Here is a 21,455-nt window from a genome sequence, read left to right as displayed (position 1 = left end):
AAAGAGTTGTTGGCGAAAGGTGAGCTGAATTTCTGTACTCCGACAGGTAGAAAACAGCCCAGGAAAAAGCGAATACAAATTTCGTTGAAAATACTCAGACCATTCCGCTCCCTCCAGATTGTAACACTGCGAACCAACGTCGCTGCGGAGAATGGAGTGGGGAAATGTGGTGTGAGATGCGCAACAGCTATTTGTAACGTCTTGTTTTTAAACTTGTCAAGTTATAGGAGAGAATGAGCCTCCCCGATGTCGTAGTGGTAGCGTCGTCGCCTTGTGATCAAGGCGTCCTGGGTTCGATACCCGGTGGAGGCACATAGTGATTCGGATCCAACTTTAAACTGTAGGTCCGGTCCCGATTAGCCTTACTGTGCATAAACACCAACTCAATCAATCTTGGGAGATAGTATCTGTGAGCTCCTTCAGAAACGCTTATCGTTGGAACAAAGCTACGTTTCTTAGTTTGGTATTTTTTATGGCATTTAAGAAGCAGGATGCTGCAGCTGATAACAATTGAGAATCACCTTGCCATCTGTGCTTTACACTGCCACTAAAACGAAAGTTAACAAGGATTATTAATTTTTATCAATAACTAACAAAAATGTTAGGATCCTTATTAGTAGGGACGTGAAGTTTTCTTTTTAAATTCCCCTGAATTTCGATGTTATTTTTTACTGCAATTCGTTGATATTTTTCGCAGTTTAGGGAAAAATTCGGTGTTATTAATTTATAATCGGTTATTTTTACATGCGTTTTTACTGTTCGTTCTATGCTTAATATTTTCACATTGGTTTAGTTCTGGAAAATTGAGACGAATTTTAGTTTAAATGAAAAAATAATAATTAAGGTTTACCTTTGTGAGAATTGACCAAAGTTCTTCCATTTAGAAAACTACAGTGTTTCATATCATCAGCCAGTAAATATGAAATTATTGAATAATGTTACCCAAATCTTTGAAAATAGTCATACATATCACTTTCCCCAACAATGACAAGAAAATCCTTCTCCGACCTCAAAATATCGTTCTGTGTACACACACATCACATACACAACGTAACCCCTTACCCCGAAACACAACAGGTGCTTCTCCCTGAAAATTTTCCCCTTTATAATAAATTTCCCTTCTTTGAAGATACTCCCTCTCCCCGAGCGAATTCTGTTTCAGGACGAGGTTAAACACTGTCAGTCATATCTACGCTAAACGGGAATAAATGAAGCGTGTCAATTCCTATTGAATCGAACTTTCACCAACTAGACTAGAGACGACAGATCTAACAAAGCTTTAGGTAATTCTTCTTGACCAGAAGAAATGTTATCACCAGTTTATATTGCATATTTCGCGGCGTTTTTCACTTTAAAGTGCAAAATTCGGTGTTATTCTAAAACATGTCATTATTCGCGTAATTTCACGATTCCGAGACACCGAAAACTTGCCTCCTATATCTACCTAAATACATTTTTAAATACTTTATTTTGCTTCCCTAATTTTTTTTTGTTATCCTTAAAACGTCCCTACTTATTAGCCTTTTGTAATGGTTGACGATTTGAACCAGAAATCACTTAGCTATTATTCCCTTACAGCTGTGCTGCACGTACTTAGAGTATAGAAGTTGTAGAGAGAGCGTGTGACATCAGCTGAAGCCAAAATAGCTTGCGGCGGCCGCCATGTTGGGATGTTTCACCTGGCTGTTGCTTCTATTTCTTAACATTCAGCGAGCGGGAATTTCGTCTGGAAAATTAAGGCTGCTTGTTATGTCTCTTTATGTTTAAATCGTCAAAAACAATAGCACGAAGCTCTTAGCAAAATAATTAAACGTGCATGCCCCACCAACACCGAGGCGGTATTAAGAAAACGGCCCAGTTCGAGCGACACGTTCAGCTTGGCGTGTCGCTTCGGTTCGTAAGGTCTCATTTATTTCTGATGGTTGGTTTCCAAGCGACACATCTCTCTTTTTCCATGTCTGAAGTCTCTCTTTGTTCGCTCAATGAATTTACATTCCACAAAGTTCTCAACACGTATAAACATTTGCAATAGTTACCTTTATGAAACGTTCGAACGATTTTCACTATTCCGATATGTCACAATTTTTAATTAAAAATTGTATACATACCGTTCATAATAATACCACTAATAAAATCACAACAGAAATGCGTGTATAATAAAAGTAAATATCTTGTAAGCATGTTTATCTGGGGACCTCTCAATTCCTTCTTTTTTAAAAACATTTCTTGCCACTTCTATTGTTGTATCCGAAAGTTGCGCACAGAGGCATAGCTTCTTATTTATTATCTATTCGCAGTGTCACTCAAATGTACAGATAGTATGCACTATAAACGAACATTCCACTCTCATATCTCTACTTCCACCACTGTATCAGCTGTAACTGTGGCACATCCCAAGATGGCGGTGTTACCTCACTCCCTTTCCCTCACGGCTTCATTCCTCTCGCCCAGAAAACAAACTTGCGCTCTCTTCTATACTCTAACTGCACGTACCTCTTGTCCGCCATCTTGCCACTAGCAGACGACTATGTTGACCGTAGGAAACGCTTGAAATACTTGCCGATTGAAGTAGCATTGCTACCTCCCAACATCTAGTGCCTCAGCTGGTCTTGCTCCCTCGCTTTCCTCTAACGTTGAGCTCTCATAGAGACATCCAATGCTCTCTACATAAGGAGATAGAGTACATATCAGGATTGAAGTGATTTGTCTAGGCTACACTTTGTTACGTGTCCATAGGAGCGATAAAAGGAAAATATTTTACTTTTACAATAACAGATGGCAGCACCAGTGACAAAGGATAAAACTAATTTTAACAACGTAAAAATGTGTAAAGGATGATTAAGACAAAGATGGATAGATAGATAGATTTATTTTCTTTTTGTGCGAGCCATAGGCTGTACGCACTACATATTTTTGATTTTTCTACACTATTTTGTTACATTTAGTTTTCGTTTAAACTGTCTCTTACTTTGTCCCCTATATACACATTCTTCCCCTCCCTCGGCAGTTCTTCTTCCAGTCTTTCTCCTCACTTCTTTTTTCCTGCACTATCACCAAAACACGCCTACATTTTGCTTTACACACACTTACACTATAAAGATGGCTCGTCTGGAGCATGATCACTCATTTCGCTGCCTTCTCTAATAGCTTTCCCCCGCCGTTCTCTTACTTCTCCCAGGTATTTCCCCACTTGCTGCCCCGCTTCCTTTATCTTTATTCTGTCGTCTACCACTTCTATCACCTTCCTGCCTGTTAAGTTTTTCATCCATTTGTCCCTTAGGTCACGTGTAGAAGGGCAGTTCAGTAGGATATGCTTGTCCGTCTCCTCCCCCTCGCACAAAGGACATATCGTTTCCCCTGATTCGTTTTTCTTTCTTAGTTGTTTCCATCCCCCTAGTCTGAACCATGCCAGCGCGCTTCTTTCATTTTTTCCCACAACCTGGATATATTTCGCTTTCCCCCATTCTCTTACTCTTAACTGTTCCCTGATTGAGGTCTTTGTTTGGCAGTCTGCTATTATTTCTTGTTTGTCTATGTCGAGTAACCTGTTTCTGATTTGATTTTCTGATGAGATGCCCCCCCTTCCTCCCTCTTCCCATAGCCAACCCATTCCGCTATTATATAAGATATTTTTCACTTCCAGACCCCAGCTGGAAACGTTTTCCTCCCTTCTCTGTATTTCCAAACATTGTCCCCTCAGCGTAGTTTGGCCCTCTTGTGATAATCGCATCCAATATTTAACAACCCTCATCCGTGCTTGTACCGTGTCTCTGTTCAGTCCCAATTCCTTAAGAATCCCACAGTTGGCCGTGCCTCTGCTTACGCCTATTACTCTCTTATAAAATTCTGTTTGTATGCCAATTATTGTGTTGTCCCCCCTTAACCCCCACAGTTCTATTCCATAGTTTAATGTACCTAATACTATTGATGAATAGAGGTTTTGAATGACCGGGAAAGGCATTTCAGGTGCAGTTAATTACAAAGGGTGATTGAATCAAGTCGAATGTGCAACAATGAATTATTAGAATAGAGGAAGATTAAAAAGTACAAATGACGATGATCGAAATCGGTTTCCAAACTTGTTTGATTTTTTATACATATCCAAAATGCACTTGTCAACTCTCTTTCTCATTTTCCTCTTTTTTTATAATTCACTGCTGCACATTTGACTTGATTCAATTACTCATTGTAATTATCTAGCTTTCCATCTTTGTTTTAATCATCCTTTGCACATATTTACTTTGTCAAAATTAGATTTATTCTTTGTCACTGCTGCTGCCATTTGTTACTGTCTACGTCAAACATTTGCCTTTCATCGCTCCTATGGACACGTAACAACTTCCGTGCAGAATGCCGTTTCCTTGTGTCCTATCTCACTTTCTTATTGTTACTTGTTTGTCGTGTTTTGGTATCATTGTGAGTAATTCGACTTCTGAGGCTTTTGTTTGAAGATCTCTTCTCGCTCTTGGTGTGGTCCTGAAAAGGGCTGTCTTCCGTTTCAAAGGGAGCACTCACCGCGATGTGGCAAACAGAGTAAAGAAGTTTATTTTTTAAAAAAATAATAACGTAATTATAAGCCTGACATTACATCACGGTAGAAAATTAATTAATTCATTCGTTTTTTTAGTTTGGATCTATAGCTCGTGTCTACTCTTACGGCGGGCGCTCAACATGCTGGCAAGTGGGGAGCGGGGAATACCCCGCAGAGCAACCAGACAACAACGGTGGAGTTACGAAGTCACGGGAGAAGGTGCTGCGCGCACCTCGTTCTACAGGCTGCTGTATTTTTCATCACGCTGGATTGGTCGCTTCCACGTTCCCCACTTCCCGCCGTAAGACTGGACAAGACAAGAACTATAACAACTTTCAAGCCGTTTCTTTTCTAAAATACACATAATTTCTTTACATTAAAATACCCTTACATCTTTCCCCCTTATTTCACAGAAGATGGGAAAAAATGAAAGTAATCTGTGGGTGTGAAACAGGCTCCAAAGATTATTCTTGCTACAGATTATGCAATTCTTACTACACAAAGCAACAATTGATCTGAGTAAACAGGCCGGTAGAAGCCTCATCAAATTGCCGGGAACAGTTTGTATATAGGCTGATCACGACTGGGCCTATAGTTTCAAGTGAGACCTGAAGCGAGTGTCTAATGAACCTCCTTCGGGAATCGAACCCAGAACCTGCATTTGGCGCTGCAGATAAGCAGAGAGATAAAAAATAGAGAAATACACTTCCATGCGAGCATACACCGTGAAATAGAACCTGCCACTTCAAAGCAATAACTACTTTGTCACATTGACTCATGCAGCCCCGACACAGGAAATAGCCCCATGATGCACCGCACCACGTACATTAAAACCTCCATAATTAGCCTGTGTAATGTCGCCGACAGAGCTTTTTGGGGATGCGGGAAGAGAAGAGGAAAGCCGATGTAATCCTGGGATATTATCGGGAGCGACCGTCCTACGGGAGAGGCAGGTAGAAAGGGAAAATAATTTAATTTGGGATGTAATTTCGTCGTTCCATTCCAAAACTAAACCCTCCTGACATTCTTCTGAAAGCCATGCTAAAAATATAAGCCAAGATTTCCACGCTCTTTTGGGGCGAAATACTATTTGTTTTTTGTTTTGTTAACATCCTTCTTTGCTAAATATATTGAGTTACATTTCGCGTTCCGCTGAAAATTGCATTGTAAAGCCTTTTTGCCTCCCTTCAAGGTCTGTTATTTGGTTTAATGGTACCTCTCCCAGATTCTTAATATCTGAATCAAATGTTGCAGTGGTGAGTTTTGGAGAATTGGATTGGATTTATTTCTTGTTTTAAGTCCACTTTATGCACAGTAAGGCTAATCGGGACTGGACCTACAGTTTAAAGTGGCATTCGAACCACTATGTGCCTCCACCGGGAATCGAAACCGGTACCCCTTGATTACAAGGCGACGACGCTACCACTTCGCCATCGGGGAGGCCTTTGGAGAAGTGGAGAGCATGGATTGATTCAACTTCCAAAATCATTTCAGATAGAGAGAGAGAGAAAGGAAGAGAGGGGACACATCACGAGAACGTGATGGACAGAGAGAAAAGAAAAAAATAGCGAGAGAGAAGGGGAGAAATGCGAAGAAAGATATTGGAAGCGGTGTAAATAGGCCGAAACAATGATAGAGGCTGAATGTCATAGAAATGGAAGAAAAGTAAAGATAAAAAGCGAAAAACGAGTGGTGAGGAGTGAGAAATATAGTGAAGCAGAGTCTCAAAGTGATAACACAGCATGGTGGACAGGGATAAATTATTATAACTAGAGAGAGAGAGAGAGAGAGAGAGAGAAAGGGATAAAAAGTAAATCGAAAGAGATACAAAGAAAAAAGCAAGAAAGATGGTGAGAGAACCAAGGGAGATGGAAAGATAGAAAGAAGAGATTAGTAGAGAGAAAAATGAAGAAATGAGACGAAAAGAAAGATAGAATTAGAGTGATAGATTAAGGAACATAAAGAGCTAGAAGAAATGGAGATCGTGATAGATATGGAGAAAGACACACAGAGAAAGAGATGGGGAGCAAGATAAAGAATGAGAGGGGAAGAGTATGAAAGCGAAAGAAACTTAAGGGGAGGAGTTACAGTTACGCAACAATTGTGTATTTATTTCAATGTCACCCGAATGGACACTTCTACTAAATAAAACCTGGGTGTATCGAATAGTATGAATTTCTCTCCATGTTGCAAGTGGAAGTGTTGTTTTATGTTAATTATTATGCTGGACACGATGTTTGAAAAATATGATGAATAAGAATTTTCGGAGCCCCATGTATTCCTTATGGGGAATCAACTTCAACATCATTTCAAACTGCCCTCTTTCCGTTGACATCTTTTTCTATTCCATCGGAAGTTTTATATTCCCAAGAGAACAAATCAAATAATACTCCCATAAGCCCAATGCATTTCTCCTGGCAGTGTTGCCAAATCTGATGCTCATAAAAGAGCTAAATTTCACCTTAAATTGAGTTAAAACTGACTTTCAAGGAGCTAGATTTACAAAGTCTGGATAAAGTTCTTCCTAGGGTAATGTTAGTTGTCAAAGGGGTGGGTGCTGCTATTACCGTTAAGTCTAAATTGATGACAATTTATTCTTAGTTTTCACCATCTAGATCCGGAGGCTTCACCAATCTCAATAATCCACCGATGGTCCTATGATGGTCAATGAAGTGTATCTTGTATTACATATACATTACAGAAATGAAACATACCTTAAAAGGAAAGGTAACTCAAACAGTTTTTGTTTCTACTTGTGATGTGATGTTTCGTAACTCCGCCGCAGCACGGCGCTAGTAGTAAAGATGGATATGACTCCTGAGCGTAAAGCCTTCTGTGTCTTGGAATTCGCAAGGTATAACTCAGCAATTGGAGTGCAAAATAGGCGGGAATATGGATTTGATCCCCCATCTGTTAACAACATCCGAAGATGGTACAACCAATTTAAGAATACGGGGTGCCTGTGCAAAGGGAAGAGCTCCGGAAGGCTACGTCTACCAGATGAGCAAGTGGAACAGGTCAGAGCAAGTTTCGGTCGGAGTCCCAGGAAATCTGTAAGGCGGGAGAGTCGAGAACTGTCAATGCTGTCCACGACTGTTTGGAGGGTGTTACGGAAGAGACTGCACATGAGGCCGTAACGTCTACATCTGTTACAGGCCCTAAAGCCTGAAAATAATGTGACCCGTGCCAACTTCCACGAAAATGTGCTGGACATGGAAGATGATTTTCTTACACGTGTGATCTTTAGTGATGAAGCCTCATTTCATCTTAGTGAATGAGTGAATACGCATAATGTGCGTATTTGGGGGTCTGAAAATCCAACCAAACAGTGTAGCACATGAGGGATTCGCCAAAAGTGAATGTATTTTGTGCTCTATCCAAAGAACAAGTGTATGGACCTTTCTTCTGTGGAAAACACTATCACTGGTACTACTTTTTGAGCAAAAAAGGCGCCCCCCTCACTTTCATCGTGAAGTACGGAATTTGTTGAATGCTGTTTTTCCCCAACGATGGATCGGTCGTCATTGTGAGGATGACGTGGCTCTTCTGCAATGGCCCCCAAGATCTCCCGACCTCACCCCCTGCGATTTCTTTTTGTGGGGTATGTAAAGGATAGTGTATACGTGCCACCGCTACCTGCCGACCTCCCTGAATTGCGACGCGGGATTGATGCAGCTGTGGAGTCTGTTACACCACACATGCTAGCTTCAGTGTGTGAAGAAATTGCCTACAGACTAGATGTGTGCCGTGTCACATGGGGATCCCACATTGAACACTTGTAACTTGTGACAAAAAACTGTTTGAGTTACCCTTCCTTTTAAGGTATATTTCATTTCTGTATTGTATATGTAATAGAATATACACTTAATTAAAACCCCGATATTCCTTTTGGAACACCCTGTATTATGCCAAAATCACGTCAACATGGCGCTATAAAACAAGTAGCTGGGGATATAAGAGGGGGTGGGGCGACGCAACCAATATAACACCCTCACGTCACGTGCAAAATGTATAATCATGGCAAAAGTTGGTCTATGTGGGCCGGAACCAGTGATGGCATCATAATGGGTCACGAGGACAGGCGCACCAGTTCACAGCAAAACGAGTGCACGAAAGAACCAGATCTGGCTCCAAGAGAGCAAAGTTGACAACACTGCCCTTAAAGAGAAAGAGTGTGCAAGATATGCAGAAAATTAACGAAATAAAGTACTGAGTGTAAAAACGAGAAATGGAGAGACAGACTCTGGCATAAAGAAGGAATGTGGTGGTGGGTTGAAAAGCACTGCATTTGTTTGTTATTAAAAATATGCACAAAAAGTACAAGTCTCCAAAAATCTCATTAACAGCCTCCGTTCACCCTCTAACACTTGTGTTCAATAGAAGGCTTTCCAACAACACCATTTCGATATATTTTGCACATCAAACTCTACCAGCAAACTGGGCCTCCCCGATGGCGTAGTGGTAACGTCGTCGCCTTGTAATCCAGGGGTCTTGGGTTCGGTACTCGGTGGAGGCACAAGTGGTTCAGATCCCACTTTAATCTGTAGGTCCAGTCCCAATTAGCCTTTCTGTGCATAAAGTGGACTTAAAACAAGAATTGGATCAATCAATTTACCAGTGAACTGGCGACTTTCCTTTGGTGAGGACCGGAACCCATCTCCCTCCCTAAGAATACTAAGGACGGAATATGGCATTTACATCCACAGCTGTACGCTGACCTTGGCACTGGACGCGTCAGAGCTTCAGTATCCTGTTAGCTGGTGTCCAGTTTGCAAATGTTTGTGAAGTGTTAAAGTGTTAACAAGTGTTATAGATTGTTTTGTTTTAGATTACGTATTACAGGTGCTTTTCTGCTGTCTAATTATGCCACGTACAATTTAAAACAACTAATTTTTATGTACGTCTCTTACGTCATTACGAATTCTTGTAGGGAAGTTAGAATGCGTTTTGCGGCAGAATTCCTAGCTGTTCCTGTTTCACACACAGACAGTGTTCGGGTACTTGTGAACACATTTAGGGAAACAGGGTCTGTTTTTGATAAGAAGCGAAGGAGGAAACGACGTGTGCTTACTGAGACGAAACTAGAAGACGTTGGAGCACGATTGAAACATATTTCTCAAAAATCCCTCCGGCGCGTCGCACAAGAAAGATACATTTCCATGACGTCTGCCTGGCGAGCTACCAAGCTTTTAAACCTGAAGCCATACATTAGGAGAATTGAAAGAAAATATCTAGAGAGAAATTGTAGAATTGTGGAAGAGGAACTGATACGTGTTATTGAAAAATTCCTATAAATATGCCGTAAATGTGTGGATGCAGGAGGCCATCATTTCCAACAGTTCTTGCAACAAGGTACGTACTCATTTTAATTGTAACTGTAAATGTAATTAAACGAGCTTATTTCATTACATAGCTAGCGGTTCCAGTTACGCGGATGTTGTAACCAGTTTTCCGGCAGACACGTTCTTACTCGCCGGCGCGCTAGCCGCCGCTCCACGGCCACCTCAGCTTGAAAGGCACTGTACAAAGGGCATTTGAAACCATACACATATGTAACCGTTGCCGAGGGATATCAAAATTGGAGCTAGGTCTCCATAGTAACTGACTTCACCAACAGGGTCCGCCAATTTCGAAGATGCTGTCTTCCAAGCTTTTACCTGATTGAGGACGTGAGCACAACCCCATAGAACAGGGTTCGGTTGGCTTTTTGAACATGGTTTCACTATATATTCATGGATAGAGCTTGAGCCATTTGACAGGAATATGTTGCAAAGAGTACGGTATATGCTGCATTGCAGATTGGGTATTTACTGCTTACCTTCTTCAGGACATATAAAACTATCAAATGGAAATAGTTGAATCTTTCTGAAAAGCCCTGTGTAATGTGTCATCAATCTCACCTGTATTATGGAGGTCTTCCCCACACCCGGAGCACCCAGGATGATCACCTTGACGAGGTCCATGGAATCGGGGCTTGCTTCCGTTTCCGGTGGAACATCAACGCTCCGTCTGTCATATTCTCTCTTCTCTAAATAGTCCAAATCAAGTTCTGAAAACATAGAGAAATTTTGCATATAAGTAAACATCTATCTGATGTAAATATTTATAGAAGATAAGCTTCACAATTCCTTAATACTTGAAACAATTGGGACGATTATGGGGTCCAAATGACCCCTACCTTCACCGTTTCTTTAATAACTATCTCGTTTTCCTAATGTTTTCCTCGAAAATTTGTGACCTTTCATATTTCTTTGTTCGTTTTAAGATGCCATGTTGAAATCTACAATTTCTTTTGTGTGAAATTTCATGTTATACGAGTGAGAGAAAGATTGATTGGTTGTTTTAAGTCCACTTCATGCACAGTAAGGCTAATCGGGACTACATCTACAGTTTAAAGTTGGATCCGAACCACTGTGCCATGTGCCTCTACCGGGTATCGAACCCGGGACTCCCTGATTACAAGGCGACGACGCTACCACTGCGCCATCGGGGAGACCCGAATGACTGACTGAGAGAGAATTGTATAGAGGGGATAGGAGAAAGTAAGAAATGGAGGACGGGTGAGAATTGCAGAGAGGAGACGGTAGAAAGGAAGGAAGAGAGAAATACAGTAAACCCTCGTTAACACGAATCCCAAGGGACCGAAAATCAAGAGTTCGTGATAAGATTCGTGCTAACCGTTGACTCAAGCACACTCCAACTTTGGGATTCCGTCTTCTACGTTTTAAATAATAGAAAAACACATCTGAACACTCAACTGAATTTGTTGGTTAAATACGTATAAGCTCATTGTTGACGCGATGGTCGTGATTGTCGAGCAATTGCAACAAAGTATTAATCTTGATGTTACTCCTACTGGCTATGTTTCAAAGAATAGGAAAACACATTAGAACATATTGTTGATCTTAATCTGTTGGTTACAATACTTTATAAGTTTATTGTTGAAAAGATGATAGAGATTGTTGAGCGATTTCTTACCTATACCGCGTTTGGTAGAACCTGTCCCGCTTCCCGCGCTAGGGAGCGCTCAACAGTTTCCGTGCTGGGGAAAGTCAAAGCCAGGCAGCCAATTAAAATACGCAACGTCGCAACAGCGTCTACGTAAACGCCTCTCTTCTGGCTTTCATTCGCTCCTCGCTGCCCAGCAGACGATTTTTTCCTCGTTTCTCATTGACACCGAAACTGTTGAGCGCTCCCTAGCGCGGGAAGCGGGACAGGTTCTACCAAACGCGGTATAGCAGAGGAACGACGGAAAAAATTGTGAAAAACTTTGAAAGTTCGTTTTAAATGAGATCTAATGACGCAACGGACTACAAAACAGTTCGTAATTCGTGGTAACCGAAATTCCCGTTAGCCGATAAAACTTTCTATAACCTATAATACATCCCTGCCAGGACAACATTTTGTTCATGTTAACCGAGTGTTCGTCTTAAGCGAGTTTGTGTTAACGAGGGTTTACTGTAATTATAGATAGGGTACAGTAGAAATTAAGATAGACTAGAATGAACGAGAATTGTAGAGAGAAGATAGTAGGAAGGATGAAAGAGAGAGGGGATTAGGAACTAAAGAGATAATTGAAGGGAGAGGGTAGTAGACAGGTTGAAAGAGAAATTAAATTGAGAGTTTTGGAGATTTAACAGTCGAAAGGAAGGAAGGGAGAAGAGAGGAAGAGGGTGAGTTTAATAGAGAAACGATAGTAGGAAGGAATAAAGTGAGAAACAAAGGATGGTAGATAGATGTGTAAAAACGAGAGAGAGAAGTTGAGGAAAGTATAAAGATGTAAAGAGATAGGTACAGAAGAAAAGGAAAAAGAGAGATAGAAGAGGATCGAAAGAAAGAAAGAGATAGAGATGGAACTAAGTAAGGAAGAAAGAGCAAGAATTCGGAAAACAAAGAACAAAGGGATATGATGCCAGTACTAAGCTACAGCCATGAGGATGAATCACATCGTAAGGTTTCTCCAATTTTGGGAAAATTTTCTGTGCTTTTTTCTTTAAGCCTGGAAACTAATAAATAAGTAATAATTGCAAAGAAGGAACACATCCTGTATCAACCCCGTATCTGTCAGTAGCCCAAAACAATAAAAAGGTACGGTTATTAAAAATCTCCTATTACTGAAATTATCATATCATTACCAAGTAAATAAACTTTAGGAATAACAGTTTTATAACAGAAATACCTAGCATTCAACAGAGTCCAGATTGTTGTGGTGATGTCATCACTTTTGCTTTCAGTTACAAAACCTCCCCCACCGTGTGAAATATTCGAGTCGACCTTTCCTGATATTGCTTTGGATACCGGAAGCTTCTTTCGGAACGGCGTTGCCTGTCGTTTAAGATTAATGACCGAGTCGGCAGATTTTCAGAGAGACGTCGAGTTGATGCGACATTCGAAGGGAGCTCTCGGAGAGGATGACGGGAAAGAAAATGGAGGACGGGTGACGTCTCCGCCCGATCCAGATCTCGGGTGAAGAGATGCGAGGGGAGGGGTGGGTACGACGTCTCTTATCCACTTTGAATTGACGATGGGTAAATTCGATGTTGAAAAGGCAGAGCTTGTCACTAATGCTCAAGTGCAGTTTCTGATTCAGCTCTCGCTTGGTTTGAGATTCAAAGTAAATATTGTGGTTTTTTGATCCAAGTGGTGTTGGGGAAATTGACGGGACCGTGGCAATCAATAGCATTATGACAACGTAGCACCCTGACAGTGTAGCATCCCGACAATGTATCTTCATGATAACATAGCATCACGACAATGTAGAATCCTAGCAGCGTAGGATTCTGACAATGTAGAGTCCAGCGCAGATATTTCTGCCGTGCGATGCGCGAAACAACTAAAGAAGCAGTGTTGCTAATGGAGCAGATAGAAAAATCGCTGCAGTGCGCCAATGCACAGCTGTTACGTACAACAAGGAAATTAGAGAATTCAGGTCTATCTAACGTTGAGTTTTAAACGTCATGCATTATACCAGGACTAGGATTAATATGTACTAACAAGTGGCATGTAGCTACATACATATGGACTAAAAATTCGCAAAATATGAACTAACACATAAGTAAAATTACCAAAAATGCTGCAAAGAAGACTTCTTCATACGATTCCTTATTTGAGTGATTTCAAACAAAATAAAAAAATATATATATATTATTTTTTCATTGCATTAATGCACTGGTGGCGATCTAACTTTTCACTCCCAAAACCTGTATACACTGGTATGGAACTGCAACGGCAGATAATAACATGCCAACGTGTTAAACCGCTACAATTGCACCATAACACTCCTCCTCAAGCAGTATTATTATTTCCTCTCTGAGATCGGCGACAGTCGGTTGCCTTTGTTGTACATTTACAAAGGATGCCGGCTTCCACAACAATAACAAGTACATACACTGCCACTAGACGATAAGCTGCGCGGCTTTTTCTTTTGTTATGAACCAGGGCCGGTTCTAGTCATTTTGCCTCCCTGGGAGGTGGCGGCAGATGCCGCTCTATTTCGACCCCCCCCCCCCGGTCATTACGCAGCAACGGAAAATTGAAAATCAATATATTCCTAACTAAAACATCAAAATATAAAATAAATAATGAGACTTCTTATGCTATTTCAATACTATTCAGCGCAAAAGAATATCTTGCTCGATCACAGTTTTCAATAGGCTTATTTTTTTCTTCTCTTCAAATTTTGCCGCTCTGGGCGATGGGACGGTTCGCCCTCCCCTTCCGCCGGCCCTGCTATGAACTTGGTCACCCATCAAAGCATGGCAATTTTAACACAGAAAACAATATGCATCGCATTAAGCAGAAAAAATGACAACCTCCTCTTCCTCCACCTAAATCCCATCTTTCGCAGCAAACGTCGCAAACTCTCTTGACTTCCCGCAAAATGTATGTCCGCCTGTAATTTGAAATGCAATTTTTTCAATGTCGGCACTTCATTTTCACGCAGAGCGTAGTCGTATATGCGCCTACGGATAACGTTTTCATCGGAAGCGTCCACTGACGATTTGGTCGCTGGTCTTTGTCGTTCTTTCCCGGGAGTGTGGAATGATGTGGAGGGGCCTTCTGACATCTTAAGAGATTGTCTTTCGTTCATGATAGCCCTGATTGTTCGTTCAGGAACTCCAGTCGTAGCGCTGCTCTCTTGCCAAAATTCTCCTTCATGAACTCGTGCACGTTGCTTAGAATTTCCCGAGCTTGGCTATGCAAGGTTTTTGATTTCAACTTTGACAGAACTGGAGGCATTATGGAATTTAACGTTAATTAACAAACGCACACGCAATACACGTACACAACGTCAAACCGGTAAAATACTTAGTATAAAATAAAAATATGGTGCTTCCAATCCAACAAAACTCACCGTCATTTTACCTGCCTTTCCCCTTCCGTGACAGAAATAGTGCTTCATTATTACAGTTGGCAACACTAGTTACTAGCTAGCCAATGAACATGCACTGCATAAAAGAAGCAACCACTACGCCGTGCTATATTGCCACATTACCGTCCCTGCCGAACGGTGTGAACCGCGAGCTGGAGCGCTATTCAATTGTTTTCAATGATGTTTGCGCGAGTGTGTCCAGGAATGGAATGACAATATGGCAACAATAGCGAAGGTTTTCGAGCAGGGTAGAACACGTGATACTAAGAGAGAGGGAGACGAAACGAAAATTGGTATCTACGCAACGGCAAATTTATGTGTGATGCACTCTATCATACTGGCAATGAGCAATTTGACAATTCAGCATGATGACACCGTAGTAATCTGACAACATAGCATCCTGTCGAGTACCGTGTAGCATTCTAACAATGTATTATTGTGACATTGTAGCAACTTGATATTGTATCATCGTCACATCATAGCACCCTGACATTGCAGAATTCTTAACAGCGTTGGAACATAGTGTAGTTTTCTGACGACAGCCATTCAGCTAGTGTAGAATTCTGACAGTGTATCACTCTGACTGTGTAATATTGTGACTGTAGAATTCTGACAACGTAGCATCATGAGAGCGCAGCATCAGGGTGTAGTACAGGGTGGCTCAATAAATCACTTAACACCCCCAGTACAAGTCCACTGCGGCATGGAACGTGAAAATGGCGATGACCAATCGTTATCAGGCCAAGGGGGAACCACATTGACGTCACCCGCAGGGTCGGCAGCCATCTTGATGTCCGCCATCTTGAATTCAACTTCAGAAATATAAATGGGAAGGGGGTCGTGCGACATATCAAAATGGGCTAGAATGTCACCAGGAAAACAACTGTGACATTTGTTTTCACCTAACTTTAATTGTTGCAGAGTTAACAATACCACAAAGTTATAACACATGCTCAATATGAAATTCTAGCCCATTTTGATATGTCGCACGACCCCCTTCCCATTTAAATTTCTGAAGTTGAATTCAAGATGGCGGACATCAAGATGGCTACCGACCATGCGAGTGACGTCAATGTGGTTCCCCCTTGGCCTGATAACGATTGGTCATCGCCATTTTCACGTCCCATGCCGCAGTGGCCTTGTACTGGGGGTGTTAAGTGACTTATTGAGCCACCCTGTATATTGACAGCGTATATTCTGACAGCGTAGTATCCAGAGAGTATAGTATTCTCTCAGTGTAAAATTTTGACAGTGTAGCATTTTTACAGTGTAACGTTGGGACAATGTAGAATTCTGAGGGTGTTGCATTCTGACTGTGTAACATTGTGACTTTAGAATTTTGACAACGTAGCATCATAACAGCGCAGCATCAGAATATAATAGTATATATATATATATATATATATATATATATATATATAATAGTATTCTGACAGCGTAGTATCCTGACAGAGTAGTATTTTCTCAGTGTAGGATTTTGGCGTGTAGCAATTAGACAGTGTAATATTTGGACAATGTAGAATTCTGACAGTGTAACATCTTTACAATATACCATCCTCACAATAGAATATCCTGACATGACAGAATGTTGACGGTATTCAATGAAGCATCCTGACAGAATAGCATCAAGGTGCAGTATTCTGACAGCGCACTATCTTGACAGTGTAGCATTCTGACAGCATAGCGCTCTGTTAGCGTAGAATCACGACGGTGGACCATACCATGACGAAGTTTCCGTTTACAGTTTCCAATTTTAAACTGTATGTCCAGTTCAGGTTAGCCTATGTGTGTATAAAGCGAACTTAAAATAATACTATGCAAATAATGTTTATAGCTCAAATATGAGTCCTCCAGGATGACTTGATATCATTGTCAACACAGACAAGATAGGTTTTCCAAGAAACCCTGCATACTCCAGTCATCCGAACGTCTAGAGCAAAGAGGGTAGGCGAAGGGAGTTATGCAAGAAAAGTGGAGCAAAGTTCTATCGTCTAATGGTGGGGTCGTTTATCCTGTCCTCGGGCAACAATTAGTTGTATAAATATCACATGGTGCATTCCGGCGACCTCATTGGTTAGTTGATACGGAGAATTACTTCTGGCCAGTATGGCCGGCAGGGCAAGACATTTGTGTTCCCTGCGGTGTCGCTATTGTAATTATCCTCAGAAGCGGCTTGCACTAAAACCAAACTAGTAATTAACATTGCCCGAGGCTGGTGTAAATGAGGTGTAACATTTCAGAGCATTTGGAGCATTAACACTGGATTCATCCATGTGTATTAAATAAAATCTTCCTCTTCTTGTTTTCAACAATTCTAGAAGATGGCAGTAACAATAGTGATGATAATTACACAGGTTAAAAACCTGTTATATGAAACATGGGCAAAAACTGTCTGTACAGAAAATCGTTGGAAAAATGTATGATACAATAATCACCGCAAGAACAAAAGAAGCTGTTCTTTTTCTCAAAACGTACAAAACACAACGGTTCATAGGTAAGAAAACATCTAATTTAAACAAATAATAATTGGGAAGAAGATATCAAACATACCTATCCATGATTTGGGAAATAGGCAAACTTGGAATAGGTTATCGTCACCATCTTCAAGTAATTTTTTTCTAATGGAAAGGTGACATCAAAATGGTTTAGAAATTCACGACAAGCAAGTTGGTATGCTTAATTTTGAACGTTGACCTAATCTTTATTCCGCATGAAACCCTTTAGTTACAGATGCTACCTTCATTTGGTGCAAAGGTTCATAAACCTTAATCTTAAAACTCAGCTAGCTTATCTACAGGGTAGGGTTCTTTGTAGACAACGAAACCAGACAGGATGCCTTCCAATGGAGACGTTTAAACGAATATATTATTTAAACACAGGATACATGGAGTAAGAATATTTACATGATAAGCTACTTTCTTCTATGCTTTTTATTATTTTATTTTGTCTATCTGTATATTCTTCTATCTGGACTTCCTTCTCAATGGACAGATCTGGATCTGGACTTCCTTCTTAATGGACGGTCTGGATCGGGACTTCCTTCTCAATGGACGGTCTGGATCGGGACTTCCTTCTCAATGGACGGTTTGGATCTGGACTTCCTTCTCAATATGTAGGATCTGGACTTCCCTTAATGGACGTTCTGGATCTGGACTTCCTTCTTATCTTCTTTGTGAACTTCCCTCTGGATTTAAATTTATTTAGGTTTTGACTATTTTACGAATTCCTTTATCCTTTTCTAACTTTTTCCTCCAAGCTTTGGGAATAATACTAATATCCTCCCTTGGGGCTTCGATCGGAACGCGCCACCACTAACTAGGTACAACAGAGTGTATACTTGGTGCAGCCGATTGACATGCGCATCCAAGTAGGTGCTACGGTTAAACCGCGCAACCAAAAAGTGCTGTGGGGCGTCGATCGGAACGCGCTCGCCACTGATGTAAACAAAATTTCCACTACGGGAATGGTAAATCAACCAAACAGATGCAATATCTGTTCAAAGACACAAACTTGTATCAGTGCTTTGACTTCCTTAATTTTCATATTAACTTACATGTGATCACTGATTTGATTTATAAAATATATATATATTAATTTACTTCTTTCATATTTATTCTTTGTCTTCTTATAATATATTCTATTGTTTTTCATCTTTCCAATTTGCTTTGTTCTTATTTATAAAATTATTCACATATATTATGCCAATTCTTAACCTTGCACGCCTGGTGCTGCCATCTCTATTCGTCTTTGACAAACTATTCACATTACTTGGTCCTATTGGGTACGTAACACAGATGATGTTAACCGTATCTATTTCTCTTAAATTTCTGGATTACCTTGTATGCCTGTTTAACGTTAGTTGAAATCTTTGCAATAGGCCAAAGCGAGCAGAACGATTTTCACTATTTTTCCGATGAATCTTCCAAAGTGTTTATCTTTCCTATTGATAGATGGCGAGAGTATCTTTTACTTTTTGGGAAGAACTTGTCTCTTTAACAGCTTAAGATGAAGTTTCTAGTATATTCTTACTTTCTAGTGTATTGTATTTCTCCTGTGCAGGTGCATTTCCAACACTGCACATTCAATCTTTCTTAACTCTTTTTCCACGCCTTTTTTAACTCTTAAGTAAAGATTTTCGATAAAGGGAAATTTCCAAGTTTACACTGAAGGATGAAAAATATCCATATGTGCCGAAGCACCCAACAAATCTACTCTATTTATTCATTCATTAACATAATCAATTATGATAAGCCACTTGCAACAAAAAGTCTTAGAATTTAAACAGCCTAACAGCTGAAGTTATGTTAAACGGGAGTAAAACGTGTTTGTAGTCAAATTGGAATCCAATTTGAAAACTCACATGGCCACGTTTGAATTAAGTATTTGCCTTGAAAAGAATTGAAGTATTCCTATTTAAATTTGTGAAAACGTGGATTTTATTTAACAATGAACGAAGAAAACCTTCCCATACCCTAAGTGGTATCTAGTGAATGCTATGGATTCTCGTGTGAATATATTAGTATGTTTTATAAAATGTTATAAAAATAATGTTTTACTGTGTCTAAGAATAGAACGTTTCACATTTCGTCGTATGAGAACCAAGAATGCGACTTTCCAGTTTTTTAAAATCTTATCTGGAGAGCTCTTCTTAGCATCAGATCGACATATCTACACGTCTAGTCCTAATTGCGAACAGTCCTAATTGCGAACAATGCCTAAATTGTCCCAATTGCGAACACATAAAAATAAGAAGTAATTCCATGTCCAAATTGCAAACACATGGAACTGGAGAACTTGTTTTCAGAAACAAATAAGGGTAGTAACTCAGAGAGACAGCTGGGTTGACTTCTACTTTGTAAATACCTCCAAGGCCATTTCACATTTATTCGTGTGTTAATATCTTGAGAAAGTGGTTCTCTTTTTTTTGGGGGGGGGGGGTGGTGAGGAAGGAGCGCTAGCAAGTGTAAGTAGATTAGTAATAATCTAATACATTTAAGAACATATGTTTCAAATTAAAATTTGAAATTTAGTGCAGTATGTAGTCGAATTAAAAAAACACACTTTTATTATTAAATTATATAAACTTCGGCAACGACTTTAATCATGTCGAATTTTGTGTTTCAACTGAGACAGATAAGGCACTCACCAGTCTCAAGTATGGAACTGAGGCCCTTTAAAAAATTCGTGAAAAATAAGTTGTAGGTCCGAAGACAGAAACATTGTGTTCGCATTTAGGACAGGACTTTTCCAGGTAATATAGTGTTATTCCTCTTCAGGCAGCAAGTGTTCGCAATTAGGACTCTTCGCAACTACGACTGTTCGCAATTGGGACTGTTCGCAACTAGGACTGTTCGCAATTAGGACTCTTCGCAAGTAGGACTTTTCGCAATTTGGACACTTCGCAACTAGGACTGCTCGCAATTAGGACGACACCTTAGCAGTAAAGTGGAGTCACGCATCTTCAATTTACTGACTCTTATTAGGAATTAGATATACATCTAAGAATACATTATTTGCTCTATCCTGTAAATTTGATAAGTTTGAGTTAAGTCCATCTGGTTTATAGCAGCTGTATAAAACAAACATTACACAATGTTCTATTAAGAGTTAATATTAATATAGAACGATTGCCATCAATGTTCAGAAAAAAGTAAAATAAATAAAACAGAAGAGTGTGCTTAAGCTAGGAGCTATATTTTAACCCTTTAACAAGATAAATTAGTTCGTGGCCTTCAGTGAGGATACAGCTATCCTTGTCGGAGAGTGTGGAAGGGAAGTAATGAGAGCAATTCGTCAGACTCAACACCAGAGATTACCAACTCAATGCATCATGGTTGCCAACTCACACCAGAAACCTCCAAAGGCCTTGAGCTTGAGTAAGACGTCCTGCTGATATCAGACGTTTCCTTCAGCCTTGAGTAATGGCTTTCTGGCCATCGTTGAGGGCCGCTGAGAGAGACTGCTTCGTAATTGATGCTTCTCAATGCCCTTACGAGTGACAGGGTGTGTGCAGAAGAAATGAAGATGTGGATTTCCTTGACGAAGATAGGTTGCCGAGAATCGCCGAGGAGGCAGAAGTCAAGAAAGTGACAATCTTATCCGTGACGAACTACTGCTAACACATTAGGATGAGGTTACACCTTGCGATGAAGAATTTTTCTATGTCCTTGTCATGTTTTAGATAAAACAGATATTTATTGATATTTGTATACTCGTATTTAATAAAAATACTTGAATAAAGTTAGAACAAAATGCGTGCTTTCCTCAAGATCAATACAGATGAATCTTAGGTATGAAACATGCTTTAAACAAGAGTGACATCTACATTCAGTTCAAGAGTACATAAACAATTATAACTCACTATTCCATACAGAAATAGACATTCAGAAATACACAAAATAAAATACATAACACAATCCATAATAAGCCAGAGATACTATAACATAAAAATAAACAATCTATACACAATAATGCAAACTTATTTTTAAGTGGTGAGGTCACACAAAATATAGCTCATGTCATCCTATTATTAACCTGCATTCAAAAAATGTA

At 40.1% G+C, this 21,455-nt stretch overlaps 1 protein-coding gene across 1 annotated transcript in view; it reads right to left on the bottom strand.

The window, feature by feature from the left end:
- The window catches only part of LOC146001944 (ras-like protein family member 10B), a 408,584-nt gene that overhangs the window by 92,673 nt on the left and 294,456 nt on the right, over positions 1–21,455 (bottom strand). Inside the window, exon 3 of the mRNA XM_083139665.1 lies at positions 10,432–10,580. Coding sequence (XP_082995791.1) covers positions 10,432–10,494 — 63 coding nt within the window. The 5' untranslated portion in view covers positions 10,495–10,580. The remainder of the gene's footprint in view (positions 1–10,431; positions 10,581–21,455) is intronic.

Source organism: Lepisma saccharinum, chromosome 18, assembly GCF_977018435.1.
Source record: "Lepisma saccharinum chromosome 18, izLepSacc3.1, whole genome shotgun sequence".
In the NCBI taxonomy this organism is placed as follows: domain Eukaryota; kingdom Metazoa; phylum Arthropoda; class Insecta; order Zygentoma; family Lepismatidae; genus Lepisma; species Lepisma saccharinum.
The sequence above is the reverse complement of the archived record's forward strand: the minus strand, read 5'-3'. Positions and strand labels throughout refer to the sequence as shown.